General features: G+C 34.2%; 2 protein-coding genes across 3 annotated transcripts; both read right to left on the bottom strand.

The window, feature by feature from the left end:
* Nucleotides 1-3,538: 3,538 nt before the first annotated feature.
* On the bottom strand, nt 3,539-5,143 carry LOC778096 (dof zinc finger protein DOF3.1). Its single transcript, XM_003543559.5, has one exon. It carries the CDS (start codon nt 4,566-4,568, stop codon nt 3,930-3,932), a length of 639 nt encoding a protein of 212 aa, XP_003543607.1. The 5' UTR covers nt 4,569-5,143; the 3' UTR covers nt 3,539-3,929.
* Nucleotides 5,144-7,915: 2,772 nt separating this feature from the next.
* Nucleotides 7,916-11,301, bottom strand: LOC100791332 (uncharacterized). Of its 2 annotated transcripts, none has more exons than XM_041008568.1 (3): nt 11,268-11,301; nt 9,328-9,516; nt 7,916-8,249 (listed from the first exon to the last, which is right to left on the bottom strand). In XM_041008568.1, exons 2-3 carry the CDS (start codon nt 9,507-9,509, stop codon nt 8,063-8,065), a joined length of 369 nt encoding a protein of 122 aa, XP_040864502.1. In that variant the 5' UTR covers nt 9,510-9,516; nt 11,268-11,301; the 3' UTR covers nt 7,916-8,062. The 2 variants fall into 2 exon arrangements, with proteins under 2 accessions (XP_040864502.1, XP_003543606.1); XM_003543558.5 differs by lacking the exon at nt 11,268-11,301 and adding an exon at nt 10,118-10,257.
* Nucleotides 11,302-11,380: the final 79 nt, after the last annotated feature.

Genomic DNA, 11,380 nt, shown 5'->3' with positions numbered 1-11,380 from the left:
CCCTGCTAAATCATGCATGCCTATGTTTGAATTTGTTGAATTTGACAGAAAGCCCAGGTTCCGATGTTGCTACCACAATGGGTTCATCAGTGATAGTTTTTCGGCCACAACAGCTTGTCGAAGGGGAGTGTGTTGTTCTAGATGAGTTACACGAAAGAGGAGGGTGAGAATGCTTTTTCTGGAAAATAATTAATTGGGGAGAAAGAGACAAGGGGAGTGCATTTTGTAGGGTAGTTTGGGTAAAAAAACAGAAACAAGGGAAGTCTACTAGTATAAAAGCATCGTGTAAATAGCAAGTGCTTAAATGAACTAAAGGGCTTAAAGCTCAAAAGTGAAAAGACACACACAAAAGATCCCACTGTTGAAGACAAAAATAAATCCCACAGTTAAACTGAAAATAATGAGAAAAAATTCATTCGTTTGGAAAAATTAATTGAAAAAACCAAGAAATGTGATAAAATAAATAGTTTTTTTTTTATGTTTATACCTGTGTCAGCTTGTCATTTTAGTTCCTATATCTAAATTTTTTAGGTCTTAATTCTTATATGAGCAAGTTGTTTTTTATATTTTAGTCTTTATGTCTCTATTTTATGATGATTTTTCAATATCAGAAAACTAACAACATGGATTGATGTATAAAAATAAATTGTATGGAAACTAATATGTAGAGTTTTTAGATAGAGACTAAAACCAAAAAGTTCCCTAGTTACTTGAACATTTTAATAAATTCCCTCTTCATGAGCATTTGGAATTGCTTATTAAAATATATTGGAGAAAATAAAGATGTCAAATTAGCAGTTGATGGTCTTGAAGACTTTTGTTCTATTGCCATGTAACATGAAAAATTCCAATTTGAATCTTATGAGTTATATTAATGTTTAACTATGTTTTTAATTTTTGTAAATATGACTATTTTATTTAAACGTATGTTACGTTATTAGTACATAAAGATTAATAAAAAAAAAATGTTTTTAAAATTTAATAAATGTTGCGGAGATATCGGTGTAATGTCGCCCACTATAGATTTTTTAAATTGTTTGAGTCAACAAGAAACTAATTTTATGCTTCGTCTTCAATGTTCTCCACGACGATAACTAGAAAGTATAGTTTTTCAATACTAACAAATTTTTCTTTAAAAACAATAATTTTCTTTTATAAACTTTGAACCCAGCAACAGTTATATTTGGAAATAGATGTAGGTGTATGTTTAGACTTTCAACTTCATCAATCTTTCTTTGTTTTCCTTTCTAAAACTCGTCATCATTTTATGCGTAATTAATGCTTTGACTTTTACAAGCTCGACGACGAGGGTGGAGGGATGAAATTTTGAAATATAACAATGTACTGAATTTTCATAAAATATAGAAGGATGCAAACAATGACCATTATAAGTTTTATTCAATATTCAGGCATCTCATACTTTTTACACTTACTATACCTAATTTTTCACTTACTCGTCATCTTAAAGCTGGATAAAAAAAATGACGAAGGCAATGAATCAATGAGAATGAAAAGAATAAGAGCTCTCACATAGTGAGGAGAAATATATTTTCATTGTATTGAATTGAACGAATGATACAAGAGAAAGAGAGCTTGTCATGTATTCATAGTTGCATAATATGCATGAGTTTGAAAGCTACGAGAGACATATTTGTATCGGATTAAAAACGTGTATCGATAATCAGCTACACTAGGAACATTTACAATGAAAATTGTTTAATGGGTTACTTATAAAAAAAATTAATGTGTCACATGTGATTTTGAGTTATTTAAAATTTGGGAAAATTACTTATATAAATAACTATTGTTTAGTTGCTTGATTTTGTATTCAATATGGGAGTGAGAGAGAAATATTTTTTGAGTTAAATAATTTGTTAATAGAAATTTTTATGGGAAAAAAAATTAATTGAATTGTTTAACATTGAAGTGACATAAATTAAATTACTTATAAAAAGACAATTGAAGATGTTCTGAGTGGATGACCATTGTATGCAGCCGAGATGAATGTCTTCTTGATTATTATGTTTTTTTTTTTACAAAATGCATTATTAAAAAACAAACTTCTTCAAAACAAATTGGAGTAATTATTCTCAGTATAATAGGCACAAAAACGAAAGGTAACAAATCTATTTTTTTTTTCCCTTACAAAAGCAACAAAAAGGATGGAACTTAAGCCTTCATGGATCTATTTCAACTTCACCATTAGGCAAAAACTAACGAGTTTAAAAAATCTGTAATTAGCTAAAAGTGAGTTTGACATCTAAAACTCGAGATGAGAGAAGTCATAATGGTATAGGCATAACATCCATCCCCACCTCACGAACCAAAGTTATCCAAAAGTTGACATCGACTACATTAATTAATTAGATGAATGAAATAAATACGAATATTTTCTTTCTTCTTTTGGTATAAAAGATGCATATACTCTTTTCCTTGATCATTTTGGATGGCAAATAACTAGTCAGCTGTCCACAGTGAAGACTAAAATCACAAAGCAGTTTCCTTGAATGCAGATTTGTAATTCACCAATACTTTGCTTCTTCTCATTCGACGATAGCTTGGCTAACAATCACAAATCTCCTCAGCTGCAATTAATATACGTTCATTTGATTCAAGATATAGACTTGTTTCTAAAAGTTAATCAAACCCCTCTCGAGTCTTGAGTAATGCAACTCACAACAGGAAACCATAAATTACAAGTAGCTTGAAAATATAACGCGGGGGGAAATGAGTATCAGAACTTAAATTCAATTATATGCAGATTCATAAGTACTTCGAATAATATTCTCTAATTAGAATTGAAATTTCACATACATTAAGTTAAGGAAATACAACCCTAAATCACTAATTCTCATTGAAGATCAACACCGAAAGCAATTAAGAACTTGCATCCAAATCTTTACTTTTTCAAACTGACCCAGCAACCCAACTTATGTATTTTGCGTAAATGATTGAAACTTGGAGAGCAGAGTGGTCCGGTATTAAACACAGCATCAGCAAGGAATGTGGTCCACAAGGGCTCACTTAAGAGTTAATTTAAGATGATCACATATCAAGTAGACAGACACAATTTGATCGATCAATAAGACAACTAGTTCAAAATGAAATTAGTTATGGGGAATTCGAAGCTAGCTAGAATTTAATGCTTTCTTTTAAGAGATATTAGTAAGGCTGATTCTCAAAATATTCCATATCAAGAATGAACACAAACAAACCCAACATTTTCTGGTAGAAATCCACTGAAAGAAACTAAATATTCTAGAATGAGGATGATCATGGAAAAACAATGGCCAAGTTGGAAACTTAAGAATAAAATATAACAAACATGCACTATCGATTTTCTCCTTTCAACCTTGTCGACCCTCCATTGAAAAGGTATATTAAAAAGTATACAATTTTTTTGTATAGTGCAGTTCTGGACTCCAACCAAATTCAACGAAACCTCCCTCCACCCACTACCAGAAGTATTTAATTAAGCAACTTGTCAAGTAGGGCACTATCATACATACATACAAATTGCATATAACAAAATTGCGCGTGTAAAATACTCGTATATAGATAGATTAAATAAATTAGAATCTCCAAGCCATGGCAACACTTCCTGTACGTGATGAGACTGAAAACAATCTCACTACAATAACATTCATATCTCCCCATACCCTGTCCTAAAAAATGACTTGCTTTCCATTTCTCTTGCATCATTGATATATGTGAAGAACACCAACCACAAAACATAAAAATAAAAATCCAAAAGAAAAGAAACTTAATTTACCTAGTGATCCTATTGCAGTGGCCTTCTGGTTTGTAATCCTCCATAATAGCACGACATATATGCTTAAACTTAAGCCAGTAATATAATTATATATATAACTATTTTCACAACATGTCTAAATATACAGATCAGGGTAATCATATTCATTAATTTGTCATTACTGATAGCTTGACCCAGGAGTGAAAATAGCAAGGTTAGACCAGCCATTAGTACCATTACAACAGCCTGAATCACCATTTTGCAAACTCAGAAAACTCTCAGCATTCCCATTGCTTTGCATCTCCAACCCGGGATTCTGACCCGAACCCGGAACCGCCACTGGAGTACCCGAACTAACATTCTCCCCAAACTCTTCCATTTGCACACTTTTGAGATTAGACCCACTTGAATTCAGACCCTCCAAGAGGTTCCCTAGGCCCAAATGGCCACTCGATGCCAAAAGGGAACGGAAAGACCCACCACCACCAACCGGGTTGGGGTCAGTTCGGGTCGGGTCGATTTCTGGAGCGGGTGCAGAAGAAACTGGGGGTGATGGAGAAGCGTGTTTGGTGTTGTTGTTGGATGAAGATGATCGCTTTGTGTTCTTTCTGCTTCCACCACCAACGGGGATGTTTCTCAAGGCGCCACCTTTGGTCCAATACCTTCTGCAGTTCTTGCAAAAATGGCGTGGCTGCGAGAGGTTGTAGTTGTTGTAGTAGCAGAACTTGGTGTTGGTGGAGTCACAGCGCGGGCATTTAAGTTGTTCCTGTTCGGGAAAGTGGGGTTTCATGGGTTGGAACAACGTTGGATCCTGCATTCTCCTATTCCTAAAAGGGTCTTCAGTTTTCAAACACTTTTTTTTTTTTTTTTTCAAGATCTCAGAACAAGTGAGGAGGGAAATGGAAAGAAGACAAAATAAGAAAAGGAAGGATATAGAACCGACCAAAATACTAATAAATGAAGCCCTTTTTGGGAGTAGAACTAGCTAACTAATTCCAGAAAGTTGTTGTTGTGTGTTTGAAGAAAAAGCTCAAAGAGAGACAGAAAGTTGTCACATGGGGTGTGATGGATAAGTGTGAGATTGAAGTTGGGAAGTTGCCTTGTCGACGGAGGAATTAAAAGAGGCACGGATTTAACCGGACTCAGGAGATAGCAAACAAGATTCGAGAAAATAGGGTAAAGGGATATTTTTTTTATTTGTTGGAGAGTGAATCTGGAAAAATGTTGATGGAGATGATCAAACTGAGTTTGTCCGCGTGAGCGTGACGAGTGATAACTCTACCACACTCCGCAGCCTTCAAATAGAGAGAAAAAATCCCCCCCCTCTCTGCTCCAAGTTTTGGCTTCAATCTTGATCTATATTCCCATTACTACCCACTTAACCAAAGTTAAATGACTATTTTTTCAATTCAGTACAATTGCATATCTAAAACATTTGAATTTTAAAAAATAATCATAAACTAGTCAATTTACACACTCAATAATTAAACAATTAATTGTGTTAATCTAAGGACAAAGCTATTTTATTAATTTCAAACAAAAACATAAAGTGAAAACACTTGTTTTAGGTGTAAAATACGTATCATCCATAATAAATAATTCTTGGGAAAGTTTCAAATTACTAATTGTGAATAACTAATGTTGCTTTGTTGGTCAAGAAGTCCAAAACCAACGGAAAACAATAAATAATTTAGTTAATTTGGTTCAACATCCGGTACCAAAACTGTACAAAAAAAGTAATGATAATTAAATAGAAGTACAACAATGATGTAATAAAAAAATTGGTAGAGAGACAAATAAGAATATTGAGGGAGGGAATTAAGCGTACGAACATATATTCCCGTGGTTATAAACAATTCAGTAACAAATCAACACGTTTACTGGCGAGTAAACTAGACTAGTCTTCTTTTTTCCTTTATAACATTTACAAATTACGATATTAGAATGTCTCTGTTAACTTAATTAGCACATCATCCTAAGAAAGACAAGTAATGACCTCATTAGTATTTTATTTTATTTTTCCTGACTTGACCGACATGTCCAAGCCTAATAATGAGTTGTGTGAGCCGCAGCTTAACTTGGGGAGCCAAGGCAGCCGAAGGTGTTTGAGCCGCCGGGAATTCTGGCCCAGTGATCCATGACAGGCTTGCGCGTGAACAAAGCAAGTGCCACCCCATCATCATTTTTATTTCATCAGCAGATCAGGGCCGTTGAATCACAGCCAAGCCAATCAGGGACGTTAGATGAGGATGCGAACGGTTGCGTTGAGTTACCGCCACCCCCAACACAGCCACAGCCAATGCCACCCGCGACACGTGGCACAACCCCATGAGTGGCATACGCACTACTAAGGCCAGGAAATGCTAAAGCAACACGCGGGTGAGATGGGTCCCACGGGTTTGCCTTTTTATTGGCTGTTTCGAGTCTTGATAGTCGACTGGTGTGGCTGTGATGTGGAAATGGTAAGGGAGCATGTGTAACCAAGGCCCTGATGGATTATAATTCAAGAGAGCCACCGTCCTCCTGCACATACATGAGTCATTAGGTGGCCCCACGTACGACTACTTGATGACACGTGTGCGCTGATAATGAATTATTCTGAGTATACATTGGTGGGATGTTGCATGAGAAGAGTGTCATGGGGAATGGGACCCCAAAATTACCAATTTGGCTTCTCTTCTATCTTTTTTTTATGCTGTTTCTGTACTGTCTCTTTAAAACGATCTCGTTTTGAAAAGTTGTGACTAAATCGTTTTGAAAAGCACAAAAAAAAAAAAAATAAAGACATCATAAAAATCAAATCTAAAAATTACAAAGAGAAGGAAGTGTGTCTATGTGCCCTTAACTCAAACTCAATTTCAACAGCCAGCGTGCGTGTGCATGTGTGTATCACCACCGTCGAGTCATGTCGGTGTCTCTTCCCCGTGCAACACGCCACCCATGCATGGCTTCGCCTACCGCGATACTATATACCTACAAATACATTTCCTATATCTTTCATTTCAAACTCTACAAATATCATTCCTCCAATGAGACACATATAATAATAATAATATGCATCAAAAGAAATCTGACTCAACGCAACTTGACTGGTTGCCATCCACCCGTGAGTCACATGACTAGTGCTTGAATTTACACGCATCCTGTTAGTAAATGACCTTCCTACTTCAACTAAGATGAAAATAATCTTACTTCTTTCTTCTTCTTTTTTTAACCAAAAAAGGAATATATGTTTTGCAAAAATGTAAAAGATGTGATGTGATATATGCCAAAGAAAAATAAATAAACTCACAATATTTGGATTGACACAAGAGTTTGTCCATTATTTTTATGCTGGAAATTAGTTGTTCCCCTGGCCATGCAGCTAAAGACATGCAACTATGTTAGCCGCTAAACCCAAAATATTGCTAACCATATTGCATATAGACATATGTGTGTTTGGGAACCAGTTTGCAATATTATTGCATGGAAATTCCCACTTTTCAACGTACAAAAATAAAAAAAGTAAGAATTTGTAACTTTTTCATTCAACCCAAACATTTAGAGTTTCTCAAGGGCAAATCAAACACACTATATATAGGTTAAGGTTTCTATCAGTCACATGAAACCACACATATTTGATATTTCACATGTATATATGATCATACACGTGTGACTGAGATTGTGTGTTCGAGATTAAAACTCGTGCATAGTAAAAATTGTTTCGTAGATGGAATATAATATAAGATCTCAATATCCATTGATACTGACCTACGGAGCACATATTCTTTTTAACTTAAAGAAGGGAAGCAACTATTTAGAACGAGAATACGGTTCTTCCCAAGATTCTTCGTTAGGGTACTAGTGCATTACCGCAACCACATAGTACACATTCCTTAGTCCATTTAGCTAACACGGAAAGTGAAGATACCCCCAAATACGCCTTAATGAACACGAAACCAAAAGAACATCAACATTCTAATGTGTAACGAGCTCAGCTCAGTAATCAGTATGGTTAATTCCAATTGAATTGTAAAATCATCTTTACCTTGAAGCTTCTTCAAATATTCTATGATCAGTACACACATACCCGACAAGCAAAGGAGTTTGCTTATAATTTAAATAATTAAGCATTGAAGCAACATGAATCTCCACCAATTTTCACAAATTATTATGCTCGCCATATTGACTGGACTTGTCATTTTCATACATAAAAATATCAGAATCAAAACATAATGTGTAAAACTGGACCAAAGGCCTTATGTTCCAAACTATACCAATTTCAATCATAAAAAGCTAATAGTTGTATGGTCTAAAATAGAGCAGTTCCACTTAAACATAGTAGCCCGTGAATGTAAATCCCCTGCCTACAATCTCACCTCCCCAAAACCATGCAAAACACTCCAGTCCAAACAACGCAGCAAAACCAACTTTCTCCATGTTTAGGTCCTGCCTGTTCTTCACAAGGTTCTTTGCATGATCTAATTCCTTCCAGAATGAATTGTAACGATGAGGAATACTGCAGAAAGTAAGCAACAAGTTCAATACCTGAAAGAACATACTACTACCAGCTGTGATTGTTGTTCAATCCCACCTAGAACACGCCCCAAAAATTTAAAATTGGTGTGTGGATTTTTCATATTGAGTAAATTGTATGGGTCCAATGTTGGACAAAATGGCGAAACACCAAAAACACATTACAACTGATGTTTGCACTTTGGCAAGTTAAGCAAGGCAAGAGTAAAAAAATATGTTTGTGAAGGATTTATAAGAGCTAATTACACAAGCAATTGCCATTTCAAAGCAGAGTGCAGTAGTGATATTTGACAATTCTAAAATTTGAAAAAACAATTATGTCAAGCCTAAAGGTGAATTGCAGACGCATCTTAGTTTTGATTAATATATAGATTGCCATAGATGCATCTATGACTACCATTGTAGCAAATTCAAGTTCATCTATTAAAGGATTGTGAAATGGCTTATAAGCTTCATAACTTTTATTACATTATGAAAATTGGTCGGATGATTCATAGTTTTTTAAAGTCCATGTTTTCATATCGTCCACTAGAACTTTTACACTGGCATCCATTGTTTATAATGCATAATCTTTGGTTCATGGTAATAGTTATGGATCTCAACAAGTTTTTGCTTATTTACGCCTCAGAAATCAACATGATACATGTATAATCCAACTTCCGGAAAGGTAGCTCCTGTTGGCTTTACATTGTTCGAGAAATTCTGTTTGTCAAAAACATGCACAGCATGCTGCTAATGGATTAACTTTAGAGAAAATGAATGTGATTTCATTTGATTAATATTTAGTGAGGGAAATAAAATTATCAAATTGAAGGTTACTTCCCATTTTTATTCATATTTCTGAAAAGTGAGAACAGTTGGATTTAGATGAAACATTTTTATCTAAGTAAGCAAATAGAATATAAATTTAGGTGACTCAAGGTGACCAATTCTAAAATGAGACAAAATTGCAATGTTCACAACAAAATGAAATAGAAGACATACAGCTCTAATTGTTCTTTGTATACAGAGCAGTAAAGAGAATTTTTGAAAGTGAAGAAATAAGGACTAAAAGAGCGAACCTGGCGAGGCGAGTATAAAACAACTGTTTGGCCAATGATTGACACTTCTCAATGGTGGGTGGATCCTGGATATAGTGTTTATTCTGATCCAACAATAGCCTGTAGTATGAAGCTCCATGGTTTTTCGCTGCTTGTGATGCTTGGTTCACCTTTGATTGTAACTGGGGAATCTTTGATGCCATGGATTTCCTACACAAAGTATCAAGGTGTTGGCAAAGGTGGAACATATATTGAAATCTCATAATTAAATCCTCATAAAATATTCAATTGTGAAGAACATAAAAGAAAATAAATTCAGTATACTCTTCAAGCAGTTAGGAGGAGGATATATACAACTATACCATAAAAGTTACCATGTGCAAAGCCAACAAATTTAAATCTAGATTTTAAATTAGATCATTCATAGTCAAGCGTACAGATTTGATTTGATTTTTGTTTAAAAAAAAAAAAACTGAATTAAACAGGATTGTCTATAGTTATAAAGACAAACACGAGTTATGTATCCTTGAAACATCGTAGGAATAAGTAGCCATGTTGCACCCACCTACATCGTAGAAATCCAAGGTTGTGAAATTGGAAAACATGAACCACTCATAATTTCACAATGGTTAAAGACACAATGACCAATGTGTGGTGTGTAACGTAAAATTACAAAGACATTTATCGATCTTCATGTAAACACAAAGGTAGAATTTTTAGATAAAACCAGCGAATCACGGGAGGCGCTGACAGAAAGAATGAAAACAAACAACATTGCTAGCATTGGAACATTGGATTTGGTTTTGAGTACCAGAAAGGGTAGTTAGTTGAGAATTGATATGAAGAAAAAGCAGAATCGAGCCTCCACTCTGCGCTGGAATTGGATTACCGTTTCCGCCCGCTGTGTCGCCTTGTACTCCTCTACACTTTAATTGCTTCACTCTGCTACTTCTAAATGTGCTTGCTTACGTGTTATACAGAAAAATAGAAACAAATGTTCTTATATTTTAATATTAATAGTAATACATAGATATGAAACCAGACTTTTTTGGATTCGGAAATATGAAACGAGACTAATCACTTAAATGTAATAACAACCAGGTAAGGTCTCCCACAGTGAAAATTCCAAGCTTGAGTTTTTGACATTATAAGGAATTTAATTTTCATGCACTGTTAGTGTAATATCAATCAATAAGAAATTATTTTAAGAAAACTGCTATTTGTTACAAAATGATATTTGCACAAACTATACGAATATACATGTGTGCATTGTTTTAAGAGAAACAAGGTGTGCTGAATTGGTTTTGATGGAAAACATGGCAGAGTAAAAGATAAAAAATTGACCAATCACAACCACCTTCTCTATTCATGCAATTAATTTTCTTGCAATTTAGCGTTTTCCTTATTTTTAATATAACTTTTTAAGTAATTATTATAAAAATTAATCAAATTACGATTTAATTAGATGACATTGTAAAAAAAATTATATTATGCATTTAATTAAATTCTATGTAAAGTTAGTCTAGAGTCATTATTTACTTCTACTCAGATGAATATGAATAAAAATGACCAAATAATTGTTTTTTTTATAGAGTTTTAAAACAGAATTTGACTTTCAAATCGTTTAAAAGTATTGTGATGTCATTTCTGGATGACAATTAGAACAACGACATAAATAACAACGACAACGGCATTCATTTTTTCAAACATGCCTTAGACTTTCATTGTCAATATTTGCCACACTCCATAAAGTTTAACTTATAAAGTATTTTAATTCAATTTTATAATATAGTTTTACTTTATCAATTTACACATCTCTCACACGTCTTGCATTCGTAGAACTAAATCCCCCTTTGATGCATACATTCCACACATGCATATTAAATACTCAGATTCGAACGTGAATGTTATTTAAACTTCAAATGCATACTAACGAGAACCAGCAAAAAATGGGGGCTTACCCTCCAGGCTTAATCGTTCCAGAGATAATGCTGTTTATCCTACATTGCAGACTAAAAATTATTATCTCTTAACAAAAAATTAACAGGTACTACAGCAAAATTAGACTTTGAAA

The sequence above is a fragment of the Glycine max genome, chromosome 13 (genome assembly GCF_000004515.6).
Source record: "Glycine max cultivar Williams 82 chromosome 13, Glycine_max_v4.0, whole genome shotgun sequence".
NCBI lineage: Eukaryota > Viridiplantae > Streptophyta > Magnoliopsida > Fabales > Fabaceae > Glycine > Glycine max.
This window is presented reverse-complemented; position numbering and strand designations above follow the sequence as displayed.

Excerpts from the sequence above, each read along its gene's own strand:
- LOC778096 (XM_003543559.5), bottom strand. The coding sequence starts at position 4,568 with ATGCAGGATCCAACGTTGTTCCAACCCATGAAACCCCACTTTCCCGAA.
- LOC100791332 (XM_041008568.1), bottom strand. The coding sequence starts at position 9,509 with ATGGCATCAAAGATTCCCCAGTTACAATCAAAGGTGAACCAAGCATCA. Across the intron at positions 8,250-9,327 it reads TTTTATACTCGCCTCGCCAG|TATTCCTCATCGTTACAATT; the intron begins GTTCGCTCTTTT and ends TACTTTCTGCAG.